Source organism: Helianthus annuus, chromosome 8 (genome assembly GCF_002127325.2).
Source record: "Helianthus annuus cultivar XRQ/B chromosome 8, HanXRQr2.0-SUNRISE, whole genome shotgun sequence".
NCBI classification, from domain to species: Eukaryota; Viridiplantae; Streptophyta; class Magnoliopsida; order Asterales; family Asteraceae; genus Helianthus; species Helianthus annuus.
In genome coordinates, this window is record NC_035440.2 from 165,792,416 (window position 1) to 165,811,236 (window position 18,821).

The 18,821-nt window shown below is 45.4% G+C and overlaps 1 protein-coding gene across 4 annotated transcripts; it reads right to left on the reverse strand.

The window, feature by feature from the left end:
* Positions 1-4,243: 4,243 nt before the first annotated feature.
* Positions 4,244-7,237, reverse strand: LOC110873875 (pentatricopeptide repeat-containing protein At4g14820). Of its 4 annotated transcripts, XM_035976244.1 has the most exons (4): positions 6,957-7,237; positions 6,816-6,883; positions 6,055-6,688; positions 4,244-5,968 (listed from the first exon to the last, which is right to left on the reverse strand). In XM_035976244.1, the coding sequence occupies exons 3-4, from the start codon at positions 6,621-6,623 to the stop codon at positions 4,375-4,377; spliced, it is 2,163 nt and encodes a 720-aa protein (XP_035832137.1). In that variant the 5' UTR covers positions 6,624-6,688; positions 6,816-6,883; positions 6,957-7,237; the 3' UTR covers positions 4,244-4,374. The 4 variants fall into 4 exon arrangements, with proteins under 4 accessions (XP_035832137.1, XP_021978596.1, XP_021978594.1 ...); XM_022122904.2 differs by lacking the exon at positions 6,816-6,883 and having other exon boundaries at positions 6,055-6,737; XM_022122902.2 differs by having other exon boundaries at positions 6,055-6,883.
* Positions 7,238-18,821: the final 11,584 nt, after the last annotated feature.

The window sequence follows — 18,821 nt, forward strand, 5'->3', positions numbered from 1 at the left end:
ATATATGTGCATACTAAAACAAGTGTGCAGACCATGCAGACCATTTGAAAGCACATGTGCAAACCAAAACAAGTGTGACCATATATGCAGACCAAAACAAGTGTGCAGACATAAGTTAACTGCAGAATGAGTTTAAGTTAACTACAGACATAAGTTAACTGCAGAATGACCATTATACCCCTGTGACCATATATGCAGACCAAAACAATTATGCAGACATAAGTTAACTGCAGAATGACTTTAAGTTAACTGCAGAATGAGTTTAAGTTAACTGCAGACATAAGTTAACTGCAGAATGACCATTATACCCCTGTGACCATACATGTGCACAAATATAAGTTAACTGCAAACATAAGTTAACCATTCAAAAGATTAACCATTAACCATTCAAAAGATTCAGCACATCAGTCATAAGTTTACATAGTCATAAGTTTACATAGTCATTACACAACCAACAAAAGATTAACCATTAACCATTCATAACATATTAACTAACTGCAGCCTTCTCCGTTGGTCTTCCCCTTTTACTTGGCCTTCCTCTTTTAGTTGGCCTTCCCCTTTTACTTGCTTTTTTCCTTCCGATTTCTGCCGCATTTTGAGAATCTGTTAACATTAAACAAATTTAGGAAACAATGATATAATCAATAAACCAACTGAATATATTGAGTTCACCTTTAACTGTGCATTTTCTCTTGTTGTGACCTCTTTCTCCACAAATCCCACATGTCATTACAACCCCATGCTTAGTCAGTTTGCCTGGTTTCTTGGGATCCTCATGAGGGTCCCTCTTTCTGTTTTTCTTAGGCCTACTAGGTGCCTTTTTTATTGGAGGTGGATCCATTGGATAATCAACCTTCGGCCAAAACTTTTCACTAGGCAATGGTGGGATTGAGTACTCATAAGTTCTCATGTATGTTTCTTTGTGGTAACATGGGTCAACATAATCCTCAGCATTCTTATGCAAAAATCCAGCCATAGCACACACATGCTTACAAGGATACCCCCTTAATTGCCACTTTCTACATGTGCAGGTCTTTTTTTCCAAGTCAACTGTAACATCATCAACATCTCTAACTTGGAAAACCTGATAAGATGAGGGGTATACCTCACACCTAAAGGCTGCATCTTTTGAGAAATCAAGTTTCTCCTGGATATTGGGGCAAATGACCACATCGTTGGCTTCCATTTCAGTTCTTTTGATGACTAACCTACTCATGATTTGAACCCTAATGTCCTCTAGCATGCATGTAATATGCTTTAACCTTGCAGTTATGATATAACCATCTAGAAATCCTCTTTTCACACCATCAAAACACACAAAGAGTCTGAAAAAAGTTTCACATGTGGCTGTGGGATCTAAGTTAATGAAACCTGGTGGTGCAGTAACAAGCACAAATGTTGATGTTGGGTTTACTTTTTTCAAAATCTCCATGTATGCACCAATTTTGCTATAATGATCCCTCATTAATCCATGAAGTTTCTTATGGGCACATGTTTTAGCCTTGTAGGCCAGCCACTTGGTGATTATTACTTTATACTTATGTTTCACAGCCAATATGATTTCCTTAGCCGACCAGTTGGGCTTGGATTTAAACACTTGCAGGAACTCATTAGCTATGAACATTGCAGTTAGCTGTCTATTCTTTACCATGTTTCTTTGGCAGGTATGTGTATGCTTCACTCTCTTTACCAAGTAACACTCTTTCCCTTTATGAAGTGAACAATGTATAAAGAATGAACACCCTTTAACACAATTGACAACAATACGGCCACATGCAGTCTTTTCACTCTTTGCAAGGTACAAGTTCCTACCATTAGCTACTGAGTACTGCCTCACTGCCTCTTTAAAGGGGTCCCTTGATGCAAACCTTATTCCCACCTTCCAAATAAATTTCTTCCAATTTGTATGTTCACCTACAGATTGGACTGCTTCCTTGTACTTCTTGCCCCTGATATCATCATCCTCACTATCACCAGGTGTTAAAATGTCCCCGTCAGATTCCTCGTAACTACTGTTTCCATCTACCCTTGCGTGTTCAGTTTCATGCAAATTACCCTCAGTTTCATGCAAATTACCCTCTGTTTGTCTATCATGTACTACCTCATCAAGCACTTTCTTTTTGGCTTCCAAATGTATTTTGGTTGCCTCTCTAACTGCATGTTGTGACTGTATCCACTCATCATCCTCTTTGTCTGACTCTAATCCAATTACATTATCTGCAGCTTCCTCTTCATCACTGGTCTCAACTAGTTCATCATAATCTTCATCATCAGAATTTGACTCTTCATCTTGCACGATGAACTCAGTATCTTCACTGTCCTTGTCTGCTTGCTTACCTATTGAGTTAGAGCTGCATCCAGGGGAAACCCTAGAAGATTGGGCTTCAGGTTTACTGGGCTGGGTAACAGGGTTGGGCTGGGTATCAGGTTTTGGCGTAGAACTGGAGTGGGCTTCAGGTGCACTCAATCGACGTTCTTGAACAAATACTTCCATAAATGTTTCACTCCAATTAAAAACCTTCTTAACCAACTCCAACACATCTCTATCATCACGAAAATGCTTAATTTCACCATCATCCGCATCCAACCCATACATATGAAAGTTCCTTGATTTATAGCATTTCGTTTCCAATGCATAATCTGCTAGCTCAAAGTATGAAATGTGGTCTACATCAACTTTAATTAACCTAGATTCACCCCCAACATACTGTGGTACACCAAAACCTAACTCAATGTAACCACCATACCAAAGCGTAACATCAATCGTTTCCCCCGTTGCATAATCTACTAGTTCTTGTGAAATCTTACCTTGATCGTTGTTTAAACTTGATGGATTGTTGATTGTTGAGAAACTAGGTCACTGTCGCCCTCCTTGATCGTTCCCTCCAAAATGAACAGATGAACAATGCTAGGGTCCCTCACATTTTGCTTCTTATAATTTGTCTTAGCCACGTCATATAGTCCACGTAGGATTAATGATGCCATGTAGGATGGAAGAGTAACTCAGTTAGTCATTTTTTAACTGAGTGGTGAAATGACAAACAAAATTAAAAGTTTCAGGTGTCACAGATCAAAGTGTTAGTTGCGGGTGTTATCGGCCAACTCTTCAAAGTTAGAGATGTTAAAATCCAATTGGCCTAAATTTTTTAACATCATCTAAAAATGTTAAAAAAATATTTTCTTTTTTTCTAAAAAATTAAAAGAATATGTTGAAATCGTCAAACGAGTCACACTAATTGGGAGTAGGATTGGGTTCCCTCACATGTCAAAGAGGATTGAGGTCAAACTAGGTTCGTGTCAAGATTCTAAGCAAGATGAGTTCAGGTTAAAATTGGTCGTATTAAAACATCAGTTTAGTCCGGGTCGAAACGAGGTTTTACCAAAATAAGTTCGGGTTGAAATGATTCATTAAAAAATGAACAAAATAGGTTAACCCGTTTTATATTTTTTTATAGCTGCTAATAGCGACGATGAAAGTGCATTGGCATAAGTAGACAATGGTTGTGGCGTTGCGGCGGTGTCGCTTGTGGTGGCAATGATGATAAGGTGGTGCTACTGGTGGGTGATGGACTGGTGGCGCTGTCAACGAAGGGAGTGGTGGCAGGGCCGGCTTAACCATTTTGGTGGCCTAAGGCGAAGTAAAAGCTTGTGGCATTTTTCTCAAAAAAACGTATGTAATTGAAAGTTAAACTTGAAGGGTCCAAGTATAATTATTTGAAAGATTGTGTTAAAATTTAAAAACAAGAAAAAAAATGGTGAATTATATCATGGAGGCCCTATAGTTTTGGTGGCCCAAGGCCCAAGCCTCATTTGATTTGGGCTTGGGCCGGCCCTGAGTGGTGGTGGTAGTGAAAAACAATGGTAGTAGGTTGTGTTGATCTGTTTGCACCCATTTTGAAATTAACAAGTTATATATGAGTGACCCGTGTACACTCCCCAATGGAACATCTTGGTGTTATGTGGTATGCTTCACAACTAAAAAATTAGGAGTTAAGGAGTTCAAATATACTTGCTGTTCAAAAAATAAATAAACAACTATAGTATCATTTAACTTGAACTAAATTGATTTGTTGTATGATAAAAATTTAAGCGACTGATTAAGTCTGTTTTTTTCTTTTCAACCTTTTATTTTATGAATTTATATTTATATATTATATATGCAAAATATAGCAATTAAATTAAAAAAAAAATTATTCGTAACAAAAAGCTACATCATCTAGCAGAGTAGAACTGTAGAAGTGAGTAGAGGAAAAGGAGGAGAGCATCAACTATCAAGTCATGTTCAAAACCTAGGTAGCTTTGATAGGCTGTATATGCAAGATTACACATAATAATACATTGACATACTCAGATTTTTGTTATATAATATGAAAATCACCAATAGTCTTTGCAAGAACACATGCCATCCTCGTACCGATGAAACCGAGTCCTATCCCGTACGAGAATCTGAATCCCGTAAACCTTAGATGCCAACTTCATGAAGTTATGACAGTCTTCACAGACCCGAAGATTCTTGATTATACGAATGCAAGATCCTCTTTTCTGTCTTAACAACCCGAAACACAGTGCCAACTTCTCACTATGCCATAATAAAGCCTTTGTCTTTTCATCCTCGTCCAGATCAACCAAAACACAAGACATGTTTGGAGTGTAACCCGCCACCTCTAACTCATTCACAACCATGTCTAGCTTTTCATATATCTCATCCACATGAGCGTGGTTTTTATCCGCGGTTAAAAACTCATGTATCTCCCCATGCAGTTCAATTCTACTACATCCCCGTTGCTTTACCACGCCTTTGTTCTGCATCAGCTTTCGAATTTCCCCAACGCTTTCCCATTTTCTTTCTTTTGCATAAACGTTTGATAGAAAAATGTGGGCCCCATCATGATACGGATCGAGCTCAAGAACCCGTTTTGCAGCAAACTCGCCTAGTTCAGTCTTGTTGTAGATTCGACAAGCAGCCATCAGGGATCCCCAAATGACAATGTTTGGTGCCACAGGCATCTGTTCAATCACCTCAAGAGCTTCTTTAAGCAAATTAGCTCTGCCGTAGAGATCCACCATGCAGCCGTAATGCTCGCGTTTGGGTGTCATGTCGTAGTCGTTAACCATCGATGCAAAGATTTTCCGACCCTCTTCAACTAATCCCGCGTGGCTACAAGCGTACAACAAACCCACAAATGTTACACCATTTGGCTCGACTCTCTGGGATTTCATTTCATGAAAAAGGTCAAGTGCATTAACAGCATCTCCATGAACCGCATAGGCCCCGATCATGCTACTCCATGTAATAACGTTTCGTTTACGCATTCTAGCAAAAACTTGTTTAGCCCTATCGAGATCCCCGCATTTTGCATACATGTCAATAAGGGCGTTATTCACTGGTAAGACTTCACTAAACCTATTTTCATCGATATATGATTGGATTTTTATCGCGTTATCTACAGCACCAAGACTAGCACAAGCCGAAATAACACTTAGCATAGTGACCTGATCGGGTTTTACTCCCGAGGTTAGCATTTTGTCGAAAAGCTGGAGCGCTTTTCGAGGCTGACCTCCCTCTGCATACCCGGTAATCATTGCACTCCAACAAATCAAGTCCTTTTCAGTCATCTGATCGAATACTAACCGTGCAGCATCAACCTGTCCGGCTTTTGAATACCCTGTAATCATGGCGGTAGAAACAACGATGTTTTTTGGAGACAATTTTTTTAACATATTAGCTGCCATGTCCATGGAGCCACAACCTGCGTACATAATCACGAGTGCACATTGCAGGTTATAGTCAACAGAAACTTTGTTTTCGGTAATGAACTCGTGAAATGCTTTCCCGAATTCTAAATTTCCAGCACGGGCACAAGCGGACACAACGGTTGAAAAGATCTTCTCATCTGGTTGTACGATTGATCTGTTCATCTCCTCAATCAAAGGCAGAACATTGTTGTAGCGCCCGTTCACGCAATAACTGTTCACAATAAATATAGACAAACTAAATCAGCAATTCATGCTAACAATACGAACAAAAGCAACCTGTGTGTAAAGAAGCCATACCCGTCAATCATAATATTCCAAGCAACAATATCTCTTTCTGGCATTTTATCAAACATCAAACGTGCATCTTCAATATGTCCACAAGCTGAGTACATTGCAACCAAACCAGTCTGCACAAACGGGTCCGACACAAAATCCATTTTTGAAGCGAACCCATGAAGTTCCATCCCTTCACTTAACGCTTGAACTCGCGTTGAGGCTTTTAAAAGCGGAGGGAGGCTAAAACTGTCGATCACAAATCCTTTTTCCCTCATCTTGGCATAAGCTAAAAGGGCCTTTTCAGGTTTGGTGCTTCGGGAAAGTTGACGTAAGAATTTGTTAGATAAATGTGGTTCTGGGTTGTGCATTTGGTAAAAGACCGATAGGGCGTAGTCGAAGGATGGGGAAGATAATGTGCATGCCGTAATAACGAGTTTGATGAGGAGGGAGTTTGAGCGGTCAAGGCCCGAACGAAGAATTCGGGCATGAATTTGCTTGAGGTGTGAGAGGGAGGATGACGCCGAGAGGGTGGTTAATAGGTGGTTTACGTGAATGGTTGAGGAGATGATGGGCTGTGGAATGGTGGTCATGGTAGATTTGATATTGTATTGATAATAAGCCTATATCATTAGAATCTCTGCTGCTGGATCAAGTCCTGAATGAGAAACAATCGTATAGCAAGTGATTTCAATGGAGAGTTTGAACTACAGAACATTATTGTTTTGGGTCAGGCATTTTATCAAACAGTTGGAAGGCATACAAGGGAAACCAAAAATGCTTACAAACAACAAACCCAGATTCAAAATGTCATTACATATCAATCATTAGCAACATGACCCACCCACAATATCTGAAATCAAGAAACGCATGCCAATTGAATATATGAAACTAAAAAGGACATTGTCGCAGGGTTGAAGAATTACCTGTTTTGGAGAAGATATAGAGGCGAGATTCCTACTTACCGTACTTATTCATCAGTAGTCTACTACTCTTGATATATAATAATTTCAATACATAAACAGTAGTATTATTATATATCTGTTTGAAGTTGAAGTGGCTGCTGAGATGGTGAGTTGAAAGTGTCTAGGGTTAGAGAGTGAAGTGGGTGAGTTATGGCGGGCGGCCATGGTTGTTCTTCACTCTGGATTCAGTTAGGCATAGGATTAGCAAAATGTAATTAGTGGACTTGATTAAAAAGTGGAAAAGCAAATCGACAAAAGATTCTTTGTTAACCATGTTGAAGAAACAGTGATCTAATTAAGGTATTAATTAGGTGGGTTTATGTTCCTATCATAGTGGTTAATCTTCTTTTAGGTATTTGAGCTCCGACTGGTTAATCAACCTGCAAAACAGAACACCGTTACTCGTTAAGAGGGGAATGTGGGGGTTTCCCTCTTAACCGGGCTCTGGCGTGAGAATAAGCGACTGCTTTTAGAGTAATTAAGTAGTTAAGAGTAAGAGCCGAGAGAATAGAATGAATAACCTGAGGAATGAAGGTCTCTATTTATAGCCGGAGAGGTGTAAGAGGTTGTGGGCTGATGGGCCTTGGGCCAGAAACGGACAACAACGAATATGCTCCTTGCCTTGCTGGCCTCGACTGCTTAGTGGCTTCTAGATGCTCGTCGGTGCTGGCGCACCTTGATTGGAGCCACGTGTCATTGTTGTCGGCCTTGTTGTCCCTTCTGTCATCAGCAGACAAGTGGAGATCGTGGGACAGTTGTCCCCGTCTCTTGATTGGTGCCATGTAGGCGTCCTTGTGTACTTATCGTCAGAAGATCGTGGCGCACGATTGAACAGAGCCTGCTGGACGTTCATTGGCTCTTTTTACTGCCACTTGTACCCTGTGTACCCCTGTAGGTAACAGCGCGTCTTCCTATGGAGAGGATTTTGTTTGATGGCAACTAACCCGCGCGGGGCTAGTGTGCTCACTTATACCATTGTTTTTATGCTAAGTGTTGCTATCTGATTTTATTATGTGCTCTTCCTCGCGCGGGGGTAAGTCATAATGTGATGTGAGCTGCGCGAGGTTGTTATTATCAAGTTGTTATGCTAAGGAGTATGGTCTCTCGTGCAACCTGTTACGAGGTTTGCGCGACTTTTTGGGACCATACCCCTTCAAGTCCCCCTAGTCCAGTGCTGCACCATGCGCAACGCAAGTGGTTGGAGCTCTGGACTTGATAAAAATAAGATAAGGGGAAGTTGTCCTTTTGGTCTTGACTTGTAAGGCGCATGTAGAAAACTGTTGTTTTCGATGCGCAGGTACTAGGCAGGTGTCGAGTGATTTCTTGTTTGGCCTTTTAAGCGCGCGAGGTTATAGTAGCTGACGTATATCTCGCGCGACTCATGTGACTTCTGCATGAAGTTACTTGCACGTTTTGTGGCGGGAAACTTCGAAATTTGAACTTCTGACAGGTTGGTGGGAGAAGTCGTTGAGGGCGACGTTTGAGTTGACCCCTGGCACGGGTGTCATCATATCGCCTGCGGCGGTTGCACTTCGTGTCAGGAGAGTGAGGCCCACGCGCGCGTGGTAACCGTCACCCCTGGTTTTCCGCTTGACGTGGCAACCTCTCGTTGGTTGCCCTTGCGGTGAGTGCGGCACGGTTACCCATCGCATTAAATGCGATGGGTATATATATCCGAAGAGAAGGTGAGAGGTTCTCACTTTTCTTCGTTTCTTCTCCACTTTCCTCTCAAAACTCTTTGAATCTTCAAAGTGTTCCTCGTCTTCTTCAAGGTTTCTTTAAATCTTCAAACTTTCTTCAAGCCTTTTTCCAGATTTTCTTAAAAATATGAGTGAAGAACATCAAGAGACTCCTGTTAGTGAGGAGGGACCAGTTCCTGTCCTCAAGTGGGACTTAGGTCTTTTCGAACAGATTGTTCGAAGTTTTAGGTTCCCACCGGAGTGGGATGCCCGGTACCCGGCTCAGGGCCAGACCGCGGCTGATGCACCGCCCGGCTATATTACCCTTTATGAAGATTTCTTTCTTCAGGGTAATTTCCGGTTGCCGGCGACCAATTTTCTGGGTAGTATCCTTTCTTACTACCAGTTCCACATATCTCAGATGAGTCCACCTAGGATGGTGAGGGTGAGGCACTTCGAGTTCTTATGCCAGTCACATGGCATCGAGCCATCTGTCGACAAATTTCGTTCATTCTACCAACTGCAAAGGACGATGGGGTTCTTTTCGTTTGCAAGCCGAGGTGCGGCGAAGAAGATCTTGTTAAATCCACCAAAGAGTTTCCATGACTGGAAACCCAAGTTCTTCTTCATCAGGGAAGAAGTCGTGCCGGTCGCTATGACCTTTAGGGAATGGACTGAGGCCATACCCAAGGAAGATCTGCCGATCCCAAAAACGGCTTTGTGGTACCAGCAGCTGACCTCAACCCCTAACCGGGTGTTTGGGGAAAATGTTCTAGTTGCAGCAAAGATGAGTGACCAGTGGTCACCTAGCAGTAGGGAAGTTCCCGTTTTAAAGCTTGGCGATCAAGGTTAGTCGTTTTTCTGTTCTTTGTCTAAGTATGATTTCTTTGATTATTACTTATGTATCTCCGTTTATAGAAGCGCAACTTTACCAAGCTGCCTTCTCTACTTTTGGAGGCTCCATGGGCGTTCGCCCAGTGCGCGATGATGAAGAAAGCTGGTATGACCAGATTAAAGGAAACTTCATGTTTCCAGCTGCTGATGCCTTCGCTTCGCCGCCAACTGCTACTGAAGGTGCGCAATATCCAAAACCTCGTCCATTGCGCTCTGTGACTCTCGCTGGGAAAGAAACTTTCTATCTTTCCAGCGAGGAGTCCGTAGGATCTTCCAGCGGCGAGCTAAGCTCTTGGTCTAAAATATTTGCAGGTGTGTTGCGCGACCTGGGGATTGACCCAGAGGAGAAAAAGAAGAAACCGGTGAAGAAGAAGAAGAAAGCGGAGCCGGAGGTGACCAGCAAGGGCACTGGCCCTAGTCGCGCAACAGCTGCTGCTGGCAAAGGTACTCTTCGCCTTCGTCAACGTGACTTGGATGATTATGTGATCATCAGTGACTCATATGAAGGTTTATCACATGTAGCTAAGGGAAAAGCTGGTGCTGGTGGGTCGAAGAGTTCCGGGAGCGCGGGTTCTCGCAACCCTGAAGCTGGCGCGACTCCGTCTTTCCCAGAGGATGAAGAGGTGGAAGAGGAAGATGCTGCTGCTCAACTTATTGGGCGGAAAAGGGGTAGGAGCGAGGCTACCACTGGTGTGGCTTCCGCGCCTCAATCTGTTGTGATCCCTACGATAGGGAAGACGAGCAGGCTGCGCTCGTTGTATCAATTTTCTCCTGGTATGTTCTTTGCTTCTCTTTTCTTTTCTAAAAAACTTCTTTGCTTACACTTGCCTTATTTTGCAGAGATCAAGAAGAAGACCCCTGAAAAGGCGGTTACATTCAGTGAGGCGGGTGTAAAAAGGCCCAAGATAACCGTCAAGTCCACTGACGCTGCAGCTCAGGACGCCGCGAAGGCGGCTGAGGCGCAGCGAAAGGTGGAGGAGGCGCGTAAGAAAGAAGAGGAGAAGAGAAAGAAAGAAGAAGAGAAGAAGGTAGAGGAGGAGAGAAAGAAAAGGGAGGAGGAGGAGAGGATGAGAAAGGAGGAGGAGGATAGGAAGCGGAGGGCGGAGCAGGAGAGGCTGGCTGAGGTGGCTAGGAAGCAGGCCTTGGAGAAGGAGATGGCGGCGAAAAAGGCTATGGATCAGCCTTTGAAGTCTCAAGGTCCTGAGGTCACCAGGCCAACCAGCACCGGCCCTGTTCTCACTTCGAAAGGGTCTGGCCGCTACTCTTCTAGTGGCGCGAGCTCCGGTGGAGCCGGGGGTTATAACCCTAACGTGATAGGGGCGAAAGATACTGTTGGAGATATCTACTACAAGACATATACTGAAGAAGAGCGCGGTGATGTCCTCCATCAAGCCCCCTGGAGCTTAAAACAGAAGGATACATTCATTGAGTTTGGCGCTTCGCGTGAATGGTTTTTGAATTCCTTCCCCCCTGGCGAGGTCAATCGGCAAAGGGCAAAACCCCATGAGATGTTATATCGTACTTATATTCTTGGGGAGGCCAATGCTCGTGCTGCCAACCACCAGATCGTTCGCGAATGGCGAACGATGGTTCGGGAGCGTGCCGACTGGGAGGCTTATCGCGAGCGTATGCTGAAGCGAATTGCGGAGTTTGAGAAGTCGAAAGCTGCGTTCGACGAAGAAAGAGCCAAGTTTGAGGCCGACAAGAAGGCGGAGGAGTGGGGCCGCGAGGGGCTGCAGAAAAAACTCCACAATGTTGAGGAGCAACTGGCCAAGGAGAAGGCCGAGTTCAAGCGTATATGCGCCCAAGACAACGAGCGTACTTATGCTCTACGACAGAAGATCGTTGGTCTTGAGGCTAAAGTTGCGGACTTGACCTCAGCGGTGGAGGAAGCGCAGGGTGAAAAAACTGCCAAGCAACAGATGGAGGTTAGTTCTTCTGATTATCGCTCTTCCTTTTTGTTTATGAGATTTCTCTAAGTCAATTCTCAAGGCGTTTGTCAATTTTTAGGTTGAGCTGACTGAAGCCAAGGTGCAATTGTCTAACAAGGACAAGGATCTCCATGCCAAGGACGTTGAGATAGCGGAACTCAAACGTCGCTTGAATGAGCAAATCGACAGATGCGAGTCCTTGGAGATTGACCTTGAGGCTGAGAAGGTCAAGGCTGCTGATGCTGAGGAGGCGCGTGCTGTGAGCACTGCCGCGCTGAATGTGGCCCAAACCAACTACTCTGAGGCTCAAGGTATCGTCGATACACTTGTCTCAGAAGCGGAGTGGATGCGCACTCGTGGAGTAGTGTTGGTAAGTGCCTTGTGCTTTGTTCGTAAGTTGATTTGAAGAGTTTTTTCTTTAATGCTTATCTTTTGTTGAAGGTTGCCAACTCCATTCTGAATGCGAACGAGCTAGATCGCGCCGTGGCGGCTCTGACAGATGCGGCGCGTGCGGTGGGTCACCGAGGAGGCTACCTGGAGTGTGCTGATCATGTTGAGCAAATGCTTGGGCAAGAATTTGACACAAGCCATTGCTCAGTAACAGAACGTGCCGATGCTGCGCTGGCAAGTGCTGAGAATTCCTATGACAACCTCTCCTTGCCTATCATGGAGTTGGTTGTCGAATCGTTAAAGAAAGACGACTGGTGCCAGCGTCTTAAGGCAATCCTCGATCCACCGGTTACCGTCGAGTTGTCCGACGAAGAGCCAGCTGGTGATGATGGCGGTGATGGTGATGATGATGGCAACGATGATGACGGTGAAGATGACGGAGATGATGGTGATGATCGTCGCGAAGAGTAGGAGAGTTTGTTGGGTAGTTAGTTGGTAGGCATTTGTGCCTTTGTAATTTCTTTGAATATTGTTATGTATGATGCTGCGCGGTTGCGCAAGTTGTTAATGAAACATTTTGTTTTTTCCGTTGCAATTATTGCATTGTTATAAAACTTTATGCTAAATTAGCTCGAATAAATGGAAGCGTTTTGTAAGTATTTAGGTGATCGTCCGGTCTCGCGCTTTGTTTGCGGAGGACCTTGGAGGTGGTTTGAACCATCTTGAAATGCTGTAGTGTTTTCGCGCTAATCAAAAGTTTAACATGCATTTGTAACGAAAAAATGTAATAGGAAGAACATGTCGTATGTTTTCATTCAAGTCAGAAGTTGGCTCTTAGGCCTTGATACATATTTGCCAGTGGCTCGTAGCCGGCGTAGTTAATTGAAAGATGGCGTAAGGCCGAAAAGATTACATATAGCATTTGCGCAATTGTTGCGCATTCCAAGTTCTTGGTAAGATGTGGCCATCTAGGGTGCGCAATTTGTAGGCCCCTTTGCCCAGGACCTCATGAATCAGATATGGGCCTTCCCATTTAGGTGCCAATTTCCCTGGGCGTTCCGCATTTGATGCTTCGTTGTCGCGAAAGACGTACTCCCCTGGATTGAAGGTACAAATGCGAACCCTTGTGTTGTAGTACCTTTCCAGCTGGGTTTTGTATTTGGCCTCTCTGATTCTTGCGATTTCGCGTCTTTCTTCTAACAAGTCTAAGTCTAGACGCCTTTCCGCTTCATTGTCAACCGTGTTGACCGTTGTCATTCGTGGCGAGGGTAGGCCAATCTCCGCCGGGATTACCGCCTCTGAGCCATAGACCAGGCTGAAAGGGGTCTCGCCGGTACTCGTCTTTGGCATGGTCCGATGAGCCCATAAAATGCTTGGGAGCTCATCAACTCATCCGCGCCGCCTTGTTCCTAATCTGGCCTTTATCCCTTCGACGATGCATTTGTTCACACTTTCCACTTGTCCGTTGCCTTGTGGGTGCGCAACGGAGGTGAAAGTGTGTTCAATGTTCATCTCCTTCATCCAGTTCTTAAGATCGTCTGAAGCAAAGTTGGTGCCATTGTCTGTCACGATCTTGAGCGGGAGGCCGAATCTGCATATGATGTGCTCCCATATGAACTTGCGCACAATCATAGCTGTGGTGGATGCAAGGGCTTTGGCTTCTACCCACTTCGTGAAGTAGTCGACAGCTACTATGATGAACTTTACGGCGCCGGGGGCATCCGGGAAGGGTCCCACCATGTCAATTCCCCATTGCTGAAAGGGCCATGCGGTGGACACGGGGATTAGATCATTTTTAGGCCGCAGCGTTTTTGGAGCGTGCCTCTGGCAAGAGTCACACTTGCGGATCTCCTTCATTGCGTCAACATGCATGCCAGGCCAGTAGTAACCGGCGCTCATGATCTTCGCGACAACCATCCTTGGTCCGGAGTGGATGCCGCAAATCCCTTCGTGGATTTCCCTTATCAAATAATTCGCGTCCTGGGGGTCCACACAGCGCAGTAGTGGTCCCAGGAAGGATTTTCGGTATAAGATACCGCTGTTCATTTCGTACTGTAGGGCTTTGTTTTGGATCTTTTTTGCTTCCGCTTTGTTCTCGGGAAGCACCCCCTCTTGCAAGTATTGGATGATGGGGGTCATCCATGATGTCTGCCCTGTTTCGATTACGTTAACTTGGCGCAGTAAAACCGATGGGTTCTTGAGTACCTCTATCCTTACATCCTTGGCGAGGTGTTGAAAGGAAGTCGAGGCGAGCTTGCTCAGGGCATCTGCGGGCTTGTTTTCTGAGCGATTGATATGTATGACTTCGTGGGTTTTGAATTGTTGGAGCAATTCTTTCGCTTGTTCCAGATATAAAGCCATGACTTCACCCTTCGCGTCGTATATGCCATTTACTTGACTGGCTATCAGGAGTGAATCCACATGTGCGCGCAAGTTTTTTGCTCCCATCTTGATGGCGAGGCGTAAGCCTGCCAGAAAAGCCTCGTACTCAGCTTCATTGTTGGTGTTTTTGAAGTCGAGCTTAATGGCGTAAGTAAACTCGTGCTTTTCTGGGCTCACTAGACGTAAACCTGCTCCCGCGCCATCTTCATTTGATGCCCCGTCAGTGTAAAGCATCCAAGTCTCCTCTGTTGTGTTTTCCTTGGGAGTCTCTATCATCTCGCATTCCTTGATTTTATCAGCCGGCACTTCTGTGATGAAGTCGGCGAGGACTTGCCCCTTAATGGCTGGGCGCGGCCTATACAAGATGTTATGGCCGCCCAGTTCAATGGCCCATTTTGCCAACCTGCCTGATGTCTCAGGCTTCTGAAGTATAGTGCCAATGTGGAAGTTGGTAAGCACAGTTATCACATGGCCTGTGAAGTATCGGCGCAATCTTCGGGAGGCGTGTAGTAGCGCAAGAACCAGCTTTTCCATTGTGGAATATCTTGTTTCTGGGTCTGTGAGTACCCTGCTGACGTAATAGATCGGGGTTTGCACGCCGTTCCTGTCTACCAACAATACTGACCCTACTGCCTTATCCGAGGAGGACAAGTACAGCACAAGGGGCTCTTTTTCAAACGGTGCCGTCAGCGTAGGGAGTTCGATCAGACACGCTTTCATTTGTTGAAAAGCTGTTTCGGCTTCCGGGGTCCATTTGAACTCTTGCTTCTTTACGCAATTGCGCAACGTGCTAATGAAGGGATACGACTTTGCGGCGTGATTGGAGAGAAAACGATTTAGCGCGGCCAGCCGGCCGGCTAGTCGTTGCATTTCCTTGATGTTTCTTGGTGAGGGCATTCGTTCTATAGCTTGTACCTTCTCTGGATTCACCTTGAAACCGCCGTTTGTGACAATGAAGCCCAGAAACTTCCCTTCTTCCATGCCAAAGGAACACTTGGCTGGATTTAGCTTCATATTTACGCTGCGCAATGAGTTGAACGTTTTTTCGATGTCTTTTAACATTTGGTCCTCCTCGGGACTTTTCACCACTAGATCATCGATATAAACTTCAATGTGCTTTCCGATGTCACCTGCGAAGGTTTTGTCCATCAAGCGTTGATAAGTCGCGCCTGCGTTCTTTAGACCAAAAGGCATCTTTGTGTAGCAGAAGATTCCAAGGTCTGTTCTGAATGCTGTCTTGTCTTCATCTTCTAGTTTCATCTGCACTTGATGGTATCCTTTATAGCAATCCAGAAAGCACTTCCATCGGTATGGCGCGAGAGAATCAATTTTTTTATCGATCTCAGGCAAGGAATAGCAATCCTTTGGGCACGCCTTGTTGAGATCAGTGTAGTCTACGCACATGCGCCATCCGCCATTTGATTTCTCGACCATCACAGGGTTCGCCACCCAACTCTGGTATCTTACTTCTCGCAAGATCCCGGCTTTAAGCAGCTCGCATACTTGCTCGTTCATTGCTTTTGTCTTGTCTGCCCCTAGGCTGCGCCTTCTTTGGACCTTTGGCTCGACAGATGGGTACGTGTTTAAGCAATGCTCGGTGATGTTGCGCGGGACACCGGTCATGTCTGCCGGCGTCCAGGCAAATATATCCATGTTTCAAAACAGCAGTTGCTTTAGACGTGTTCTGATGTCTGACGAAATGGCGTGGCCAATTGTCACAGTCTGCTCGGGGTATTTTCGGTTTAAAACCCATTTTTCCGGCTCAGTCGTAGAGACCTTTGCCGCTTTTGTTGGGCGCAGCTCGTCAGTTGACATTACTTCCTTCTTGGCGTATATGATTGCTACTCCTGTTTTGGTTGGGAAACCTATTGCAGAATGAGGCGTTGACGTCACCATGTTTAGCTCGCCTTGTGTTTCCCTCCCAAGAAGCACATCATGCCTTGATTTCACTGGCATTACCATAAAGTTCACATTTGTTGTTCTTAAATGTTTCCCGTCAGAGAGCGTGACAGGGAAACTGATCTGTCCGAGAGGAAAAACCATTTCGTTGCAAAATCCAGACAAAGGATAATCGACAGGTTCGAGTCGCGCTTTATCCTCTTCATCCAGCTGATTGAAACATTGTTCGTAGATGATGTCGGCTGTGCTTCCTGGGTCGATGAAAATGTATTCTGTTTCATAGTGACCAATTATACCAGTAATGACGACGGGTCGTGTGGCGCGAGGACCGCCGCGCACTACTGGGAATATGACTTGCTGTTCTTGCCAAGAAGGCTCGTAGGGCCGTTTGCCTTTTTCTCTCGCGGTGTATCTTGGTCCGTTGACCATGTGAGTCTCTAGCCGTCTCACCTTTTTGTGGCTACCTTCATCGTGACGTTGGAGCTGACGGGTGTCCTTGCGCACATTCTTCACTAAATGGCTTAGTTTGCCGCTTTTGAGCGCTCTTTCGATTTCTTGGCGCAAGCTGTAACAGTCGTCTGTTAGGTGCCCTGAATCTTTGTGAAAATCGCAGTACAAGTTAGGGTCTTGCCCTTTCTTGTTTGTCATTGGCCTTGGCGCCTTGAAATCGACATTCTCCGTCATCAATACCTCCTTTGGAGTTTTTGTGAGCGGAGTCCAGTGTTTGTCACGATTCTCGTCTCTGACTGCTTTCTTGTAACCGATTCGGTCAATCGTTTCTCGCGCATCTTCTCTGTAACGTGGCCTGTCGTCGCGGCCTCTGGGTCTCTCAGACTTCCAGTCATGACTCTTGTACTTGTTGCGCTTGTTATTGTTGTCGCGCGGCCTCTCGTTTGCTCTTGAGAATCGATCTTCGGAGTAATAACCCTTTCCACCAGCAAGGGACTCCTCGGTTTGCGCGACGATCTTTGCTGCTTCCATCAGTTTATCCCACTCTTTTGGCATCCCATCTTTGCCTGTGATGGTTCTAATGAGGCTATCACTGCGTATAGCCTTCTTGAAGTGGCAGCGCATGAGTTGCTCACTGACGCCGCCAATCTCTAAACATTCTTTGTTGAAACGCGTGATGAAGTCCTCCAGACCTTCACCATCCCTTCGCCATATATCTTCTACTTCCGCCGTATCACGCTGATAGCGACGTTGTTGGCTAAAATAGCTTAAGAATTGTGTCTTGAAGTCTGTCCATGACTTTATCTTTCCGGGCGGAAGGCTATCAAACCAAGCGCGAGCCGCTCCGGTAAGAGTTTGAATGAACAGGTGGCACCACATGGGCATGTTCCAACCTCCCATGCAGCCCACACTCGTGAATGTTCTGACGTGGTCGTCTGGGTCAGTCAACCCATTGAACTTCCCAACGGTTGGGGGTAGCTTCTCTCGTGAGAGTGGTGCGGGTGCGATTTTCGGGATAAACTTGGAGTGTTCCGCAGCTTCCGCTGGTCTGTATGCCAGGCGGAAATCTCGTTCAGCTTCTTCTGTATAGCCAATGTGTTGTCTTGGCTTATAGTACTCATGGTTCTTTGGTAAACGATTAAAGACCGATGATTCTTCATCACCTTCCCATGTAGGATCATATGGGTCGGTTTCTTCCCATTCGTTGTTCATGTTGCGCGGCGTGAGCCGGCTGTGCACAGGGCCTCGTTGAAGGTTCGACGGATACTCATAGTAACTATCCGTTTCCCCTCTTGTATCGCGCGTGTCTTGTACGCTTAAACGCCTTGTAGGGGGAGGCCTGTTGGTTCTGCCTTGTATATTGGCCGGTGGTGGCATTTGGCGCACCCCCTGACTCGGAGGGGTGACCAAGGACGGTTCTGCCGTCAAAACTGCCTGCTGCGCGATGAGCGATTGGTATGCTGCATTGATGGTGGCGATGTTCTTGGCATACCACGAGGCTGGGGTTTCGCCCTCTGGTAAGCCAAGTAATGCAGATACATTTTGAGGCGGCGCTGGGTTGGACGGTCCTTCGCCGTTGTTACCTGGGGTAACCATTTGTGTGATACGGGTAACGCTCCCGCGCTGACCCCCCGTGTTGGTGATCTCAACTTCACCTATTTCTTCGACTTGGGCTTGGAGGTTTTGGACTCCTTCACCCAAGACCGTGTTAGAGTTGGCTCCGAAGCCGAACTCTGGAAAGATTCCTTGACCAGTCATAGTCGAAGGATGAAAAGATGTCAAAGGCTCAAATAAAGAAGATGAGGGTGGTTATAGAAAAAATCGGTGGGCGCCAATGAAGAAACAGTGATCTAATTAAGGTATTAATTAGGTGGGTTTATGTTCCTATCATAGTGGTTAATCTTCTTTTAGGTATTTGAGCTCCGACTGGTTAATCAACCTGCAAAACAGAACACCGTTACTCGTTAAGAGGGGAATGTGGGGGTTTCCCTCTTAACCGGGCTCCGGCGTGAGAATAGGCGACTGCTTTTAGAGTAATTAAGTAGTTAAGAGTAAGAGCCGAGAGAATAGAATGAATAACCTGAGGAATGAAGGTCTCTATTTATAGCCGGAGAGGTGTAAGAGGTTGTGGGCTGATGGGCCTTGGGCCAGAAACGGACAACAACGAATATGCTCCTTGCCTTGCTGGCCTCGACTGCTTA

Excerpts from the sequence above, each read along its gene's own strand:
- LOC110873875 (XM_022122904.2), bottom strand. The coding sequence starts at position 6,623 with ATGACCACCATTCCACAGCCCATCATCTCCTCAACCATTCACGTAAAC. Across the intron at positions 5,969-6,054 it reads TGGAATATTATGATTGACGG|TTATTGCGTGAACGGGCGCT; the intron begins GTATGGCTTCTT and ends TATTGTGAACAG.